Below are 19,225 nucleotides of genomic sequence, written 5' to 3'. Positions count from 1 at the left end.
GCCCCCCTTTAATATGACCAATGACAAGCATTCATGAGATGGTGTGAATCCATGAAAACTACTTGCGAAATCCCAATAAAGTGACGTTTACTGCCCATGTTGGGATGAACACGTCCGTTTCGTAAAAGCCCGTGCAATGTCGGCGCGCCAACGTTTTTGTCACCCATTGCAGTCGCCCCAGCCAGTTGGTCTATTATAGGTAATTGCCTCGATGACAATTACCTGCGGATCAGTGCAGTGGGCCACCTAGTTAACAAACGTCATGAACAACGACATGAATAGTTAATCTAAGCAAATATGATGATTGTCAGTTCACGTATTACCCGCTAGGAACTTTCTTCTTTTGTAAGGTTGATTATTAGTGACTACAGACACTGGCTGTAGAAAAATGCTCATACCAATATGCATTACACAACGTCATTTTACTAGCGCGGTACTTCAAAAGCATTAAAGGAGCTTCATCTAACTTGAGTCAGTCACGGCGCTTGTAGCTTGTATGCAAGCGGGCTTTGGGAATCTCGTGATTGCCGTTTGATGCCTGTGAGAAATCCGTCGGGTGGGCATGACAATATTGCCGAAAAAATGAGGTGCCAGTACTCCTAGTTACGCGGACGGCAAAATTGATTTGAAGGAAACGACGACGACGATCCGTGTAACATTAATGGAAGCCAGTGGAAGGGGGGGGGGGGGGGGGAGGCGCCTAAGAGTGAGAAGCGAGAAAAAGCGAGAAACAGAAACGACCATAAAATGGGAAAATCTCCGCGTAACGTGTGAACGAAACTCATTGTTATTCGGCGATTCGCTCTCAGAGCACAACTCCAATGCGAGTCAATCGACCCCAGTCGATATTCGATATGAGTCGATGTGCACGCTCCCTTTCACCTAATTGGCGGAGCCCAGCCAATCTGGTGGCAAATATTCCTTCTGGATATTTCCTTCCTGTTTTTGGTGACTTAAGTGGGCTTTGTGATTAGCGACTTCGTTAAACCGGTGGTGAACACGCTCCAATTTAAAAGGGAGCCGTTCCGATTTGACGCACGGAGAAATTTCAGAACTTCGCGAGAATTGACAGCAGTCCGTAGTTCATGTATGGTGCGCATACTACGCCCGTGGTGAATTTTCAGACGGGCATGCTTAAATACCTGGACATTTCAATGCACGCATGCAGGGCAGGTGCGAGCTTTGCAGCGTGACTTAGATTTCATGACTGTATTCATATGACGTTTTTGAAAGTATTATGCTTTACGACACTCATGAAGTGCTGCAAGAATTCATAAGAAAATGCCTTTAATATTTTGGTGACACTCTTGGTTTTCATGTCATGAGGCAATCCTTACGTCCACCAAGTCAATGATATCACATACCACACGGTTATCACTCACGTGTCGCGAACTGACCTTCTCCAGTGAACTGATACGGACAGGCCCAAAAGCGAATTCCAAGACACATATTCCAAAGCGCAACTGAGACGTCACGCGTCGTATAACTCGGACGTTACGCAAAATCCAACCTTAAAGAAAGTGATTTTCGGAATCAGCGTGTTGAGAAGGCCCTGCACACAAAATTTGAAGGCAATGGAGACGCCCCGCAATATCACATTGGGATGTTACGCGGCGTATAACTCGAAGATTACGCAAAATTCACCCCAAAGGCAGTGATATATCAATCTGCTGCCAGATTGAGCCGTCATACTTGCGCCATACATACTTGCTCGTCAACACAGCCAGTCTTTTCACCGGTCAGTCGCGGGGCCACGGGACTAGTCAAAAGGTGGGAGAAGTACTGGGGGTGTGTTTACCGTGTTATGTTGCTCCTGTCGGTGTTGCTGGCGGCAAGTCCAAGATCCTAGTTAGTTGCGCGGCTGTGGTTGTGGTAGGTAGGTACTCTGGCATGTAATGGTAAGGCTATTTGGACTAAGTACCTAACCTCTAACAAGGCATCTAACCATAGCTATGGCTTGCGTGCTGAAGCATCGGACCTTAGTTCCTATTTTCCCAAGCATACAGCTCTCGTTTTTATGCACTGAAACATTAAACCTGAGTTGTTATGCACTGAATCTTGTAGCTATCACTTAATTTAGCAGTCAAATCACCAGATGACTGTGCCTGCTATACAGGGTTTTTATATAGCCTAAGTTTTAAGGTTAGTAACATTAAGGATCAAGCATTCACTGGGAATTACTTCATAACATTCAGAGCTGTTTAGTCAGTGTCAAATGGTATAAATATTGTGATTTTCATGGATGTCTATGGGCTGACCACTATATTTGTGTGGTGTTTGTCAGTGTCACACAAGTAAGTGCAATTGTCTCATATCAAGATGCTCAGATCAGGAGGGGACGTGGGGGAGAAGACATAGCACCTTCCTTGAGCCACCGATGAGGTTTTGGTGCCTCAATGTGGTTCTTACATGTCAGTTATGCTTGGGGCACTAAAACCTTGGTTTGGAACCACAAAACTTTTATAAGAGGCACTGATGAATTCATGCAAAGGAGTACCAAATGTTTGTGGTATGACACCAGAGCCTTCACTTGTAAGCTTGACTAAATACTGGCTGGCAAATCCTAGGATGCAAAATCTTGATTTCAAAAGACTTTAAATTCAGTCACCACAATTTTTGTGCTTTCCACCATGACAAAATCCAGGATCTTTACCATATTAGTAAAACATGATCAAAAACTTCATTTTGTTGCACCAAAATTCATAATATATTCAGTGGTATTCAACCCAAGAGGCACTACAAAGGCCCCACAACCTACATTTTCAAGGAAACCACAGATTACAAAAGGCACGTTCAATGCATCCAGGACCTTTGCTTTGAAAGGACCAAAAACAGACCCATAAGAACCACAAGTGTCCCCAGACCTTCTTGTCATGAACACCCATGTTTTGAGGGTGACACCATCAAACCCAGGATGAGGCTCAATGGTGCAGAGACTGTTGTACCATCCAGCACCCTTTTCACAATCAAAGCAGGCATGTTAAATAATGATGCGAGCATTTACATTTAAATTATCACTGGTAAGGCCCCTGCCAGTCAGAGGCTCCCAGCACTGAGCAAGGGGCCCCACCATCCCATTTCAAACAGGGGTGATGTGGCAATGGCTTCCAAATGAGGTTTATGTGCTAAGTATTGAACTCCTTGCACCTGTAAGAATTTTGCATTAGTGAGGGCCCCTTCTCTGATCCCATGCCAGGTGATCCATTTTGAGGGAGGATGCTCAGGGAACTGGTGCATGTTGTATCCCTTTAAGAGCCTCCTGATCAACCAGGGGCTGTGGTCCCCATAATGCTAGAAATAGATGGCCCCAGCAGCCAAAGTGCTGGTAGAAATCAAAGTCACCATTCTGTATTGCTGGAATGGCAGCTGCTGGGGATCCGTGGCTGGCACGGTGAGGCTCTTCAGCCCTTGAGCAGGATATTTCATATGCATGATTTTGGGGTGAATTCCCTGAACGGACAAGTAGTTACAGCGATAGAGCAATAGAGACCACACCATTGTTTCAAGGGTTTTGTGTCAATGTATGTGCTTACCCATTCAAAATAGCAATGTGAAAATTGTACAGGTGAAATACGCAGCTCGAACAGCCTTCCACGCATAAGGCTTTATTTTATAAGGCAATCCAAAATAGTGCTACCTAATACATGGTTGTTTTCTCTCCCTCGTTGAATACGGCCGGATGTTATTAACGTGGACCGGCGCCCCGCGGCCCCGAGACTAACACTTGGCGTCTGTGGTCTCTCCTGGACGGCAAGCACACGTGCTTAAACTTTTACGCTGGCATGTTTTGCTTATAGATTCTTAAATAGAACGAACACTCCCAGGTGGGCCTGGCGTGGCCATATCAATGCAAAGTTTGTACCATGCTTCGATCTATGGCTTTTTCAGTCCATGCAGCCTAAAAAATATTGGTATCACCCCGAGAAAATCCCGCAACGTCCCTGGCTCTGTGGAGATCGGTCTCAGTCAGCGCAGCCAATGAGGAGGAAGGTCGCAATCCCGTAGTCCTGGATCTTGCTTTAGTTTAGCAGTAGCACCGTAGATGTCTCCTAACAGTATTTTAAAAGTCAATGGGCACTTTAGATTGAACAGCACAGTTAGATCTATTGGCATTAGGGAGTTTATGTGTAAGGTTACAACAATAGCAGTTGAAGGTGTCAGTAATAGAACCATTACAAACGATGAGGGCGAGGTTGAAGTGTGCGTCAAGTGAGGTGGCAGACACGCACAGTGCAATCGAATATGAATATGTAAATGTGATGTACAAAGAATTCTTTCCGCTTCGGCTTGTTCGTCGAACTGATAATTATGCCCAGCGCTCCAACAGCCTATGATTTCAAACTGAACCAGTAAGTAATCCACTGATGTACCTAGCTGGTGATATATCTCAGTCAGTTTAGTCAGTTTTTGGAATGCGTGAAATGTTCATGATTAATATGTTCATGATAAATACCCTTCGTGACAGTAACTGTAAAAATGTACCCCCACCCCAACACTGCACGTGCCCCGTGACAAACTAGGTAAGGTACTGGCGTGACCAAATCAAGAAAGATGGAAAAGCTCAAGATGTGCAAAATGGCGTAGTTCTGATGATCATGTCGATTTGTTTTTGTAACAGAGACCGCAGCATACATCTCCCATAGACGTCTGAAATGTGAGGGAAGGTCTTTGGCCTGCAATGACCCAGATCAATTTTAGGAACATACTGCTTAGCATAATACTCGACGCTTATTCAAATTCAAAAAACAAAACGAGCTGGTAAGATGTAGGTTGCCGTGACCTAAAAGCATGCAAAGTAATCGACTTACAATGAGCACCCGTGACCTTTTGCTCTGAACAGGTATTTAAGGCCAAAGCGTACGTGTGTGTGCGTGTGCGATTGCGTGCGGAGGTCTGGGGGACGCTTAAGATGCAACCTGGAATTTGACCATAGTTAATCCAATGGTCATGACTTAGCAACATCAGATTTTGATGCTAGTAAGCTCACATGCAGGTCAAATCTTCCTTTGAATTTTGTGTTTCTAGCTCTCTTGCTTTTTGGATCTCATGGGGATCGAACTGACCCTGACCTGAGTGGAGGGTATTTAACCGGACAACCGCGCGCGTGTTCATACAGCTGTTGACCACATTGGGGCCAAATTATGCACTTGAAAGTTGCATTGGCCGCTTGTACTGTGTTGGAAAATATTTTTTTAGGCTGGACATAATTCAGAACAAGAAGGAATGTTATGATCCGCCTTTAATATGTCATGGTTGTATTAATATCCTGCCTTTTATTGTTCTGATTTCTCTGACCCTGAAACGGTGATGGTAAGTGGTCATTCGCTCCTACCTATTTATTCATGTTAATCATTATACCCCAGTCTGAGATCAGGAGCCAATTGTAGAAAATGACACAAAGTCACACTTGTATACAAACGAATGTATGGCCTGCCGTCGTCCATTCTGTAGGACACTGGAGCTCTCTCCCAGGAGGATTTAGAAATTGTTGTGGAACGCGCATGTTTCTGTGCCACTCGGAACACTGATGAGAGAACTGGCTATTAAGATTAACTGTTTATTACAGAAAGCTGCAGCAAGATGGACGTCATGAGGCCAAAACTGATTTGGGCTAATGGAGTATGCTACAGAGTAAACCACAGCCAGATTTCAAATGGAGACGAAGATCCTAACGACTTTATCAGAGGTAAGTAATGAGGGGCCTAGTGCTGACATTGTTCAGTGCGTGCAGCCCGAGCAGGCACTCACATCTATAACATTCAACCACGCATAGCACTTTGCGTGGATCGTGTGCGAATCTTCACCAGGCTGAGGTCAGTTCGGCTAAAGCATGTTTTGCTGCATTTTTGGAAATATTGCGGTCATCGAATATATTATGAAGATGCCAGACGTATCCAGTGGTGTTCACGGCTGCGAACCTGTATATGTTCGTTGTCATGAGCGATGCTGTAACCTGGCAGGCTCATTATTTTGATTTTTACAACCTTAGTCCGAGCATTTTGATGAGGCGGATTTCCGCTCAGCGGCAGAGGCGTGGGGCGAATGTGCAGCGTACGGTAACGTTGGGTACGGCTGGCCCCACAATCTGGCACCATCGAACCTTAAGCACGGCTGCCGCCAGCAGGGGCTGCAGGCCATCCCAGCCAGCGGTACATAGCGAGTGCCGACGGGAATCGAACCCAGCCACCCCTTCACTGGTGGGCTGGGAGACAGGCGCTCTAACTGGTAAAGCTGCGGGGTTGGGTGACATTGCTGAATGATTGAAATCGAGATTGCAGGATATCAGCCATTGATCATCATGGCCCTGCGGCACATGCACTGCGCTTGTGGGCCGTCTTTCGCCGTCGAAGTGTATGATATAGTAACATAGTTGGCATGTCAGAAAGCAAAGGAAGAGCGGTTAGGGTGTGAGAATGCCAGACCAACGCAGAACGTAGCAGACCCTATTTCGGGATGTAGGTTTGTTTTCACCTTATCGACCTAAATTTGTTAGCCCGTACCATTTCAAACACACATTTTAAATGTGCCAGGAAACTCCTGGATAGTGCCGATGGCTCAATGCCTGCGAAATTAAGCATTAAGTTTCGTGCGCCAAGGAGCCACACGATAAGGCCGAAAGGTTTCGTGACCCGTGCCGTACATGGACAACTCCGTGGACAGAACTGGAATGGTCAGATCACGTCTCGTGACGACGCTTTCATTTTCGGTAGCGAGGATGCATCCGATTGTAGTGCCCTTCGAGTCAGCATGGGCTTAGGTTCAATTACGCCGGCAAAATTGTAAGGCTGGCCAGTGTCCTGCCTCTGGACCCCGTCAAAAAGATTGTACTTCTCGAAGATTTCTTTTTAGCTAAATATCTAAAACGTGGCACACACTTCCTTTGCGTACTTTCTTTGCGCCGGATGTTTTCTCTTTGCGCTGTAACAATTATGCCAAGTCTGACTGAGCACTGACTGCATGGGATGTGAGTCGACGGTAGTGAAACTTCCTCGTAGCCTCACTGCATAGTGCTACTGTCGACCACAACGCGCAGCAAATATTGACAAGGACTAAAGACAACACTCACGTTATTCGAGATTTGCTGTGGTCATCAGAATGCTGTCGGGCATCACTACTCTACTCGTTTTAGCAGTCATATAATCAGCAAATGTCTAGCAAAGTTGATGTCCTTGTTATACGATGGTGCAGCCGTGAGCGCCTACTTACTATTTGTGAAATCCACTCACTCTGGTATGTTGGTACCGGACCTTCTGGCATATCACTTATGTATACTGGCATATATGCATGTCTGGCCTATCACCTAATGTTGTGGCCTTTTTGATACGAGTTGCGCTGATAACCCCTCGCCCCACGACGCGGGGAGGAAGCAGGGCAGCCCTCACACTAAGGTTTTCGCTGAATGACTTACTTTTGAACAGTTTTGAAAAATATATATTTGGGTAGATGAACTTACATCATTCTGCAGGTGTAAAAGTTCTAAATTTCATACTGTGATGGTACTTGGTTTATACATTTTCCACGAAGCTTTGTTGATAACACATGTTCAAAAGTGGCAAATAACGTCAATGTCTCGCGGAAATGAACTCCAGATAAGTTTTCGAGGATTTTTTCATACTTTTTCACTTCGAAGTGCATTATTATCGTTCCGGCCATTTTTATATGGTCAGTTCATCCAAGGTCCAACTAGATCAGGGTTTCACTTTTGCGACCAGATTTGAGCTTTTGAAAGCATTATGTGTGTACATAATCAAAAGACATATTCAACAACTTTGAAAGGCCTTTCTAACGCTGTTTTCCCCATTGATGTAAATGCTTTAGTTCCTGATATAGCCCGATTTGCCAAGGGGACAATCATGTTCCCTTCCTTGACGTGACATGGCATATCGCAGATCACATCTGCCGATGTCCGCTTGTGCCCGTCTGATAGCGTTTTGCCATAGTTATTTAACGACATTTTCTGGATTGCTATGGTTTGCTTTGTTCTGGAAATAACAGGACTGTGAATAGCAGGAATAGCAAGTTTGTCAGGTGTCACATTCAGCATTGTTCAGTCATGCCTATCTGATATAGTTTGAAAGGAGTTTTCCAAGGTAGAGTAAATGAAGAAAAAAAAACAACTGAAGACGCCGGTAGGGCGATAGAAATACATGACACGTCATATTTAGTATGCCACAGAGACGACGTTGTCATCGTTCGCAGTCTTCTTACAGCCTCGTTATGGAACCTGTAGTCGTTTGTTGTTTGATTATGATGCTATTTGGCGTAGGTCATTTTTACTGCGTCTGTATGGGATGCATATATTTTTGCCGTAATCTTATACAGATGCAACTGGTGCGTGGTTGTTGACTGCCGGCGATCCATTGTGTACGGGTCGCTTTAAAGCATAGCCAATGCACAGGTCACGAACGGTCAAGTCCTTCAGTTCAGTCATCAATGCCTGAAGCAGCCGGCAGAACAGCGCCGGGTATGGGGCGTAGGATGCGGAATTATTTATGAACGAGTCTTGAAACATAAGGACTCGGTTTATTTGTATGACTGGTGCGTCATAGTGTCCGCAGAGGTAGGGAGAATGTTCTGTTATGTGTCGCGATTTGCGACTCAGTATCAGGTCAAGGTTTTCATCGCTCCTGATCATCTTCGTGTCAAGGTCGTATATAAGGGTGCAGCCGACCCGTCATCAAGAGTGCCCTCGCCCTCCTCCTGACATTGCCGGAACGTGAAATTACACGGGCTCTTACGTCACAAGAGCTAATGGCGTGCAGCGCGCGTGACATTTTAGGAGCGCTCAACCACCGTCACATGTTTCAGTGGCGCCACATGCCCGGACCGTGTTACCACTACGGGCAGATACGCGATTGACCAGCCCCTCAGCCATAGACACCAGTCATCCGGTGGTTGTACCTTTCCCTAACGATATCACTGTTGGACAGTGAGCTGCCGTTGCCCGCAATGTTTTTGGCATTACACTATTTTATCGTTTATTTTTCATTATAAGTGTTAACGTGAGGGAAAATATGGAGCGGTAGAGTGAACTTTTCAATACCAAGAACCCGAGTTCAGAATTAAACCATAACTTTGGCAAAGTGCACTTTGCCAAATGGAGCACTTAGCCCGCGCCAACGTGTAGCTGGTCGTTCCCACGGGTTTTGTTGTTGTTTATAATATTTTTAGGATGTACAATGTAGCGATTTCTTGCTTGCTTGCAAACTGTTGATCTCGAATTCCTTGCACCTTGTCAGCTTAGACCCCTTGAGGGAAACCAAATGATCAAATGGCTTGAACTAACACGGATTGCAGCAGTTCCAGCTTGCTTCCTCCACGGCAGGCTGGCGCCCGCAGACAACAGCCCCCTCATCAGTTTGGTTCGGTTTGTTATGCATTAATGGGTGCTAATCGGCTTGTTTTGAAAAAGTGAAAGGTCTGGTAGATTCAGCCTTTATCTACAGTTACCCAGTTTACTGAGCTAACAGTGCAGACGGACATTCGACTAGTTTTCTTTATTTAAAAGATTGCTGCGAAACATGAAATTGTGTTGAATCAAATGGCATATTCGCATTTTCAGCGACCCGAACAACAAAGTATGTGTGCCATCGACGCCAATCATTCAGACATCGCGTAAAATGCTTGCAGATGGTATTCGCTGCGCTGCACAATTTTTGTTCAGGTTTTTGTAATTTGATTAAGAAAAAGCGCTCGTGCCAGACACTCATATTCATCCGCACTTACGATGCGGGGACACTCACGACGGAATGGGCAAGTTGTGCTGTTGGTAACGTATGTTACACCTTTTGTTACAAGTCGTTGCTCGTTCGCGCGAACTGTCATGTTGATAAATGGGCCTGTTGTGCCAGTTCTGTCTCATTTCGGTCAAGTAATGAAAATACATTTTGCATCTCCGGTAGAATGTTAGCTGCCTGAGTCCCAGCGAAGACCAAAAAGGGTGAATTTTCGAGATTTGACGTCATTCATGGCGGCGTGGATTCTTTGTCGCCCGGGTCGCTGCGCATGCACCCAAATGTTCTGCTTGATAACACGCAGAGCCCTCGCTGGATGCGCCTTATCTTTTTCATTGCTTTATGAAAGGGAAGTGAAATTGGCGGGACTGCTTCACTTATACACAAATCAGCGTGCGCAACCGCGGCCGACGGCCGGTGAAGAAAAGGTGTGTCGTACATCACGAACGGCAAAATCTGTAGTTCCTTTTATTCTGACGCAAGCGCAGTACGTGCGGACGAAAATGGTACTGCCTGTCATGCGCAGCTATTGTCTCGTACCTAGGAAAGAAATGTTAAGAGGAAGCGCGTCCTGCGGCGAATACTCCTGGCAAAGATGCTGCTTTATTTCATGGGGAAAAGAATACTCTTGGTGCGCTGCGAATCCACCAAAGGAACTAGAAAGTATTGGGTAATGACAACGACAAGCGATAAAAGAAACAGAACTCAGCCTCTGGAGTCAGTCATAATTGGGTGATGAGAATCCATAGCAATAGTGTTCGTGTTTTGTAGGACTTAATTCGTCTCCGTGAGCCTTGCGCAGTCCTCAAAACAGACAAAAGGTGCTGAAACCATGAAGCTTGACACGCACTCGGATAGGGTCACATTGACCCCCCCCCCCCGAAGGTTTTTCCGGAATGGTTTCCGAACGGCGCAGCTTGGCCGCACCAAATTTGGCATAGATGTAGGCAATTGAATAGCGGATTGTTTGGCATTAAAAATTTAGGTGTACCTTGTAAGGTCGCTGACCTATGGCAGATCAAAATCAGGCCATGGTTTCAGCGAAAGCTGTAGCATCTATCTGCTGTTTTCGTCCCGCGTTATCCCAGATTCTAACCCTCGCTCGCCTGTGCCCGCGTATCACCACGCGCAGCCCGCCGACGGCACGCGACCCGATGCCGCAACGCGCCCGTCGCTGCGGATATTTACATAATGCTGCAAGTGGCACCAGACGACCTCGGTAGTCTAGACTAACCCTTACAAACGCCACACCGTTCGATGGTTATCGGTGGGCACAGTCGCGGACGACGCCCCACGCGACCTTCACCCGTGCGCCACGCGCTGCCGAGCCGTCCTACAAACTGTGAGCACGCGCTGCAGGGTTGTCCCGTAAACTGTGATCACGCGCTGATCAGGCAACGCGTCTACTCGGCCTCGTGAATATCCAGACCATGTGCGTCACACCAGGGCGGGGTACGCCCAGGCTGTGGTATACAAAGGGCCCTGCGTGGTCCAGTGTTTAGGTAAGCCCGAGCCCCGGACCCGAGCGCACGCTCAGAGCCCAGGCGTCTCCCGCACCGCAACCGATGTGTCGCTATCACAATACAGCACTGCCAGAAAGCCTTTCGTGAAGTTTTGAGAAGAGTTTAACTTTTTAGGCGTGCTACAAGGCAACTTCTAGGGAATCGTTCAATGTGATCCAACAGCGGATGGTTAGACGAGGCCATACACGTCTGATATACTTTCTGACGCAACACAACAATTGAATGAACAAATTACATTGACCTTAGGTCAGGTATTAAGGTCAGACCAAGGTAAAAATCAACCTGTTTTATTACGCTAGGGCTTGTTGTATGGGGTAGTTCCTGGTGCTCATTTCGAATATAATAACAAAAGGAACTGCATTATACACCTTCCTTAGACTTCTTAAAGGTCAGAATAGGTCACTGACCGAGAATTACTCAGGCCAACGTTTTGTTTTTAGGAGCATACTGCCTAGCGTAATCTTTGTTGCTTATCCAAATGCAAAACTCAAAGCGGTCTTGTATGGTTTTGGTCGCCATGACCTTCAAAAGGTCAGACGAGCTCACTGACCTCGGATGAGCATGTGAGGTTTTGCTTGGAACAGTTAGCTAGGTCCCAAGAGTCCTTTGGAGACCAACCTGGAATTTGACCTTGTTTGACCCTCTTTGATCCGAAGGTCATGACCAAGGAACCTCATACCTCAACCTAAGTGAGTTCACGTTTAGGTCAACACACCCTGTAAATTTGGTGTCTCTAGCTCTCTTAGCTTCTGGGATCTCAGGGGGGTGGGGTCAAATTGACCCTCCACCCAAGCGAAGGGTATCCAACCGGCCACCCGAGCGCGGGTTAAACCATAGAAATCTTGCAACCCATTATGAGCAAAGGACGAGGTGACAGTAACTTTTGCCACAAGGGTCGCTTTGTGAAGAATGTGGAATTTTGGTTATTTGTTTGTACACATTTTTGGCAGCCTCCTCCTACCTACGAGAATCCTCTGCTCTCGATCACGAATTCTTACCCAAATGGCGTATTCTTAAAGCAAACATTTATGGGTGCATTTTTTGCCGGTATGTCTTAGTTTGTTCAATATGCATTATCACTTTGTTATAACGCCGTCGTGGGTTTTCTTATTGCTGGCTTGTAATGCATAATCCTAGTGCCTTATGTCAGGAGGCATCAGTAATATACGTCAGCGCTCCTTTCATGATGTTCCCTATCCTGTGCTGCACGCAGGTGATGATGCTGATTGTGAGGAAGAAGAAATGATATCTCCAGCAGAAATAGAAGAATGGAACGGGAAATTCAGGGTTCTGCTGGACATTCCAAGGTGAAACCGCGTGCCACACCGTACAATGCAACTATCCGTGGTCTGGACGTCCAAAGATGGGCACCACTGCGCAGCAGAGAACGCGCTTAACTCGTGATACCGCGGCACGGAGATGGGGTTCCAGTTCATACGCTTGTGCGGTTCGACCGATGCGCAATAGACGCAATAGACCGCGGACGGGTTGTCGGAGGGTCAAACCGGATGAGTTAGCCGTGTCGCACGTAGAACGTGAGGCACGGCGGTATAGCTGAGTAATCCTATGACCCTGCACGCTAATCACCATGTTCACTCAGCGCTTGACCGAACTATTCGGGTTTTTTATTCGGCCATGAAAATCATGCTTCAGTTTGACACATGCTGCTTATTTTTGAAGAGGCGTCAAACTCAGCAGGTGGAAACACGTTCGCGCCGGAAGGGGAATGAGAACCGCAGAACCTGCTACGTCACTGCGGGGTTCACGTGACCCGTGGATCATGGGGGGGGGGGGGGGGGTGAATTACACCGTATTCAGGCTTGCGCCTGTTGGGCGATTGAATGTCGTGTTGACCCCTTTTGATAATGAACCTTTCGCGCACCGCGGGTAGAATAAGCAGTAATACAGGACAGACAACGAGAGGTGGAAATTTGCAACACACCGTAATGAGGTTGTTAACCACAGGTTTGAACAAAAACGTCACGTCTTGTGGCTTGAGCCGACCTCATGAACTCCCTCACCGACTTGTGAAGGGTTATATGCAGAATAAGGTAAAGTCATTACCGTGACGTCACTGAACGCTATCCGACTGACAGACCACTCGTCTAGTGCAAAGACGAAATGGAACGTTTCAAACAAGAGCTTGGAACTCTGAAAACATAGTGTACTGTGCGCACGCCCGTAAAATGGTTGGGACCATGATGACTTAAAATATGCACAGAAGTGGAGCATGCGTGCATTCTTTCTCTCCGTCTTACTCGTTCTCTCCTCTTTACGTGAGTAATGCCGGCGTTCCGCTCAGGTTCGTGTAGTTGGTACCTCTGAATTTTCGAAAGTTCCATTTTTGAAGATATTGAGACAAGTATCAGATGTGTTGAAAGAAGCTCACTCATGCCAATGGCTTGCTTTTACGTACGAAATACTTCTAGATAACAAAATTACATTGTTTTGTAAATACATCCCTCAATGCGATTACGTTACGGGACGTTTCTATGACGTGAGAGCCGATGCTACTGCAGTGAACGGGCTGACTCACTTGTAGTACTTCAACGCACCGAAAGGTGGCATGTTAACTTGTGGGCGCGTGATATACGCGACGATCGTTATACGCGCCAGTTTTGGCCTTTTCCCGCGGCGTTCTGGTATGTCTGTCCGCTATTTATTTTTGTATTTTTGCTTTCCTTCGCATTATTGGTTCCGGCTTCATTCTTATGGTACGATATTCCCAGCATCGTATCCGTTATATGTAGTAGAGCTGTCCATTTACCTTCATTAGGTATTACAAATCCCGGTTCGCAATCGAGACTTGCAGTTATGCGTTAAGGTGGTGAAAACCAGCTTCTGTTCGTCGAGGGAATGATCTTTGAAATGTCCATCTCAGTTCCAAAACCGATACACATGTGGAGGAGTCCCTTTAAAGGGAGCAGTTACATTTGAATGGGATTTTGAACGGGAATGGCCATTTTGAAGATCATTCAGTGCTGTTCACAGCACTACCCTTCTTAAGGCCAAACCCTTCTAGTTTCTGGTCTATGCGCCCACGAAAATGTGCAGACTTTTTCGCGGAGCTCATTTTAACGTCACCCAGGAGCCATGACGCCCCATTAACGTCATTTAAATCCTGTTATTCCGTTAGCCATGCGGCGATCAAGGTCAAGAAAAATGGTCAAGGTTATGAAAAACTATTCGTTCAGTACATGACGTTCGTGAGCACCATTTCCAGATAAAAATGGACCGTCAATTGGCTCTCAATCATTGTGACAGGTACGATGATGTATTCAAACAGCGAAGTGATGAGGAGCGTATTTGCTCAACAACAGAGAAATTATGTTGTATAGAGGAGCCTTTTCGACTTAAATGGGTACCAACAGGTATAAAGTGGGCACTTTTCATCATATCTGATGTTTGGTTTATTATCTTAAGATGTGGGACGTTCCCTTTAAAAGGAGTGTTCCACATCTGAAGATACTGAAGCATCAGTTATAATCAAAGAGGCTATGTGTAGATATTCGGGTGCATTAAAGTACAAAAGACTGCTTGAGACAGCACAGCTTTACTTATTAGTAGATAAGCTCCTCAACAATTCATTGAATGACTACGTTGAGACGTGTAATAGTATCAGGGTCGCTGGCAGATGGCCGTGGCAGAATTGCCACTAGCGGATGGTATGACTCAGTTGTAGTGCCTCAACCTGCCGAGAGGCGGCTTACTAAATAGCGCGTGTTCGCGGAACCGGAATATCGTGCTGTGCGCGTGTTTTGGCCCTTTTTAGTGGCGCTGTATACTTTCAGTGATCACATATTAATCATTTGCACCGCCATCCCCCTTTACCGCGCTATTCTTAAGTCAGTCGATTTGTAGTCTCACTTACACCAAATCTCGTACCACTGCCCAAAGTCCTGTATTACCTAGCACAAAACGTGATTTGTGTTCGACACTTACACCCAACGCTTCAAAATAATAAAAGGTGAACTAATGGCCGTTGATGTCACGAATCGTGCTGACGTACGCCAGGCGCGGGTAATTCGATGATCCCATTTTATTTGGTCCTGAGCACCACATGGCAAATGAGGCGGCGGCATTTGCGTGAAGTTTCTATTGCGCGCCGATTAGGTGACCTTGAAATAGTCTGCACTGTCTTCCTAAGGTCGCGAACGTCAAGCTCAGAAACAAGGGTGCTTTAAGTCTTAAAAAGGTCATGTCTGCGAACTGTACTTAATAACCCTTGAGTGGGCTGTCTCGGTTTAAAACCCCATAAAATGTGAAGCGCTTCCTTCGAGGCGGCTGGGATGGAGGCCCTCGAATTTTCTGGTTGACGTGTGTTCTGCTCCGCGTTTCTGGCATTCATATTTGGATGCTGTTACGACAGACTGTAAAGCATGATGGTGATTGTCTAAGAATACCAAACATGAGGCTGAAAATCACTGTGTGTTAATAAAGTCTGAAAAGGTTGACTGGTAATCAACACCATTTCCATACCATTCACACGAAATGCCCTGAGTTGGATCAGCTAATCCATATCATTTACGTGTAGGTTGGATGTGTTATGACGTCATGTGATATAGCCTCATGTCGTCTCACGTGAGACGCCAATGCGGAGATACGGACAACATATCTGACGAAACACCCTGGCTGCAGTGCACTGTACGGAAGCATTATCGGCAGACGAGGAAACTCGTTGCACCAAGTTCAAGATAACACGGGATGTAGGGTGACTGTACCACGTGGGGCGAAGTCCAAGGTGTCAGAGGTTGGTAAGTTTCGAAGGCCTAGTCTTCTTGGTGGTAGGTTATGGATTCATTAGCTTTGACCGTAAATGAATGATGACGTGACCTATCGTGCCATACATTTGGTCATACCTGGCGTGCGATGCCAGTAATCGAGATGAATATTTTGTCTGTTAGAATGAAAGATTCCTTGGAATCTAGGTAGATGCTGAAGGTTTGAGGAGGCTATTAATGCCATGTGGTAGGCTCTTAGTGCCCATCTACCAAAAGGTGTCTGGTGACGTATGACTCACGTGGGACCCGGACACGAACATGCCGATGATGATGGCGTGGTCCCCGAAGCATGCGACGATGACATGGCTCACTTCGTTGTATACACGTGCGCGCGCCTTGTTCGTCTCATCCGCCACTCGCTCCGACTCTGCGTGGCAGCGGGCGCCGCTGTGTACCCGCCGCCGGGGCGGGCTCGTCCCGGCAGTGTCCCCACTCTCAGGCCTCGCCTCCCTGCAGAGGTGGTCGGAGAGCAGCGCCGCCGGGTGGTGCGCGCCTGCAACATGCTGACGATGGCGGCGGAGCGCGGCCGCCAGCGGCTCGCGCCCTCGCACTTCGTGGCTGTCCGACTGGCCACCCAGCACGTGCAGAACCGGCTGGAGACGTTCAAGGTGGGCAGCAGCACTGACCGGTGACCCGCCGTGCCGTCGGCGCCCCGCACCAGCCAGCGGCTGGTGCGGAGCCCAGCACCACGCTGCCGGCTCTGACCGCGCCCTCCTGCTCCGTGCTGTGGCTGCGCCGATCAGAGGGAGATCAAGATGTGAATGATGATGCATATCTGCTTCCGTCCGCATGACGCAAGCATTTATAAATATGGCGAACTTTCCCCTCTTCCCAACACTGATGTGCCTCATAACTCGATGCAGGCCATGTCTCTTAACTGAGATACCTTTCTGGACATGAAAACTATATTGCTCTCAATGAGTTTTAAATGTTCATGTGCACTTCTAATGTTGCATTCTGGTAGTGTCATGCCTACGATTCTATATGGCTTCCCCGATGCCGTACGACGAAATGAGGCGTTGCTGGATGTGCGCGAAGTTGAACGTTTACGCCCAGTGTGTTGGCCGCGGCCGCAGTTATCCGGCGGTCTCCGTCCGTCCCGACCACTGACGCCGCCGGCGTCGCGGCTCCGCCAGTTGGAGGCGCTGCGGGTGGGCGGCGGCTCGCGGGGGCGTCGCGCCGGCGCTGTTCCAGGACGGCTGCCGGCTCCACCTGACGCTGGCCCTGCTGACGCTGCTGAGCGGGCCGGAGCGGCGCCGCCTCTGTCAGACGCTCCAGCAGCACGCCGATCAGCTGCGGTACGCCCGGAGCGTGAGCGCGCCCCGGCGGCGGGTGCAAGTCCGGCCCGCGCCTGCCGCCGAGGCGGCCGCGACGGCGGCGACGGCGATCGCGTTTAAACCCCGCCAGACCGCTGGACCGAGCGTCTGTGCACTGGGGGAGAGTCGATGATGAAGGGGTTTGGTTACCGACGCCGGTTTGGAGAGCTCCCACGCAAAGGCCGCACGAAAGGCAGCTCCGATCAGCGCGTCATCGCGGCTGACAGCCTGGCAGAGTTGGCCCAGAGGAGCCTGGACCACAAGCAGCCGTGGGGCGAGGTGCGCCCGACGCGCGCGCTGGCGACGCGACCGCGTGCCGCGGGCTGACCGGGCTCCGACCTGTCGGCAGGAGTCTACTGGCGCCATCCGGGCTCTCGCTGCGCGTGCGGGGGCTGGACATCATGAATGACGACCCGGGGGAGACTCGCGTGGTGTTCGCGCGCGTCCAGGACGCGGACGGGGGCGACGGGATGCAGCGACTGGCCGACCGCTGCAGGGAGTTGGCCGTAAGCACAGGTGAGGCACCGCGACAGCGTCCCAGGCTCACAACGATACATGTTCTAAGAACGTTTTATCCATTGGTGATTACGACGCGTATTGGAGCTCATTGAAGGGAAAATGCGTTTCTGCTGCAAACAAATGAGGAGGCTGATGGGTGCATATATGGACCAGATGACGCTGAGAACACAAATTCTGTTGTTTTTAGAGCGGACTTGCAGTGGGTTTTTAACTCCACACACGTGGCTGGTGTTAATATTGACGCGCTATCCTATATTTTGAGCTAGATGTGATGGCTGTATTGTATAACAGCGAAAAGTGATGGGGATAACGATGATCAATATCGAGAAGATCGATAAAGAGAGATAATTTAACAACGCTCTGTTGCGTTACTGACATGCAACAACACCACAATATCTCTATGCCGGCTTATGCGTATCAATCGTGGGCGAGAAAAATAACTAGATGCAGTTTCTAATATAGCACCGATCGTTTGAAATGATTTGTGCTGATCGATTTCGCGTTTTTTCGGAGCACATGGCGTCTTTTGTAACCTTTGGGCTCATTAAAACATGCGAATCTTTACGAGATGAAGTGTGTCGGCCGTGTTTTGTGCAGAATTGTGTCAGTCATTACTACAATCCCCAGTTGTCCTTTGCCATCGTTGCTGGCTGCCCTGAGTTCTCCGGATTTTGCCCGTGCCAACACGGATCACTGGTCCTGTCCTCCCCCGTCTGTGCCCGCACCGCGAGGCCCCACCAGCGTCACAACGGACCGCAGTCCTGCACGCGACGGGGCGCGGCAGACCCGAGCTTGTGCTGACGCCCAGCGCTGGCCTGTAACCCAGCGTTGGCCTCCGGCGAGCGATGGCACTATCAGGGCGCCGGCGGCTCCCGCGCGGTCGACGCGTTTCTCGTCCGGCGCCGTGACGACCGCGGCTCGTTTGCTGACAGGCCTAGGTAAAAACGAGGATTACGACAGGGTGAAGCTGCACTGCACCCTGATACGTCAGCTTCCTGGTGCGGCATGTGGACGAGGTCGGACCCGGAGTACGCCAAGCTGCGCAAGGCCACGTCGACGCCAGAGCGATACTGGAGGTGAGGGTCACGCGCAACCGCGCACGTGCATGTGGTGCCGCAGGCCGTGTGTGCTCGGGATGTCTGAAACGCCTCACGTTGGTGTTAGTGATGGCGGGTATCGAGGTGTGATGTGTGCGGTATGCAGTGTTTTTCCTGTTGCACAGCGATGTCTGCTCGGGCTAGCACACCAGGCACTGTTGAAAAGATGCGTGGGTCGTGTGATTGTCCACACGAATGAAAAAAGCACGCCGTTTTGGGTGCGGTCGGGCAGCCAGATATCACTTGTTTCTCAAG

At 48.4% G+C, this 19,225-nt stretch overlaps 1 protein-coding gene and 1 long non-coding RNA gene across 2 annotated transcripts; both read left to right on the top strand.

Annotated features, from left to right (window-relative positions):
- Positions 1-1,877: 1,877 nt before the first annotated feature.
- LOC119110154 (uncharacterized) lies at positions 1,878-16,670 on the top strand. The gene is made up of 5 exons (XM_037233890.1): positions 1,878-1,898; positions 5,567-5,686; positions 12,471-12,564; positions 15,896-16,011; positions 16,495-16,670. Exons 2-5 carry the CDS (start codon positions 5,581-5,583, stop codon positions 16,668-16,670), a joined length of 492 nt encoding a protein of 163 aa, XP_037089785.1. The 5' UTR covers positions 1,878-1,898; positions 5,567-5,580.
- Positions 16,671-17,244: 574 nt separating this feature from the next.
- Positions 17,245-18,856, top strand: LOC119110724 (uncharacterized). Its single transcript, XR_005095544.1, has 3 exons — positions 17,245-17,336; positions 17,704-17,870; positions 18,806-18,856. It is a non-coding gene; the product is annotated as an uncharacterized LOC119110724 (long non-coding RNA).
- The last annotated feature ends 369 nt before the right edge of the window (positions 18,857-19,225 follow it).

This window comes from Pollicipes pollicipes, unplaced genomic scaffold (assembly GCF_011947565.3).
Source record: "Pollicipes pollicipes isolate AB1234 unplaced genomic scaffold, Ppol_2.1 Scaffold_7231;HRSCAF=8579_pilon_pilon_pilon, whole genome shotgun sequence".
In the NCBI taxonomy this organism is placed as follows: domain Eukaryota; kingdom Metazoa; phylum Arthropoda; class Thecostraca; order Pollicipedomorpha; family Pollicipedidae; genus Pollicipes; species Pollicipes pollicipes.
Note: the sequence above shows the minus strand (reverse complement) of the source record. Positions and strands in the feature narration are given on the sequence as shown.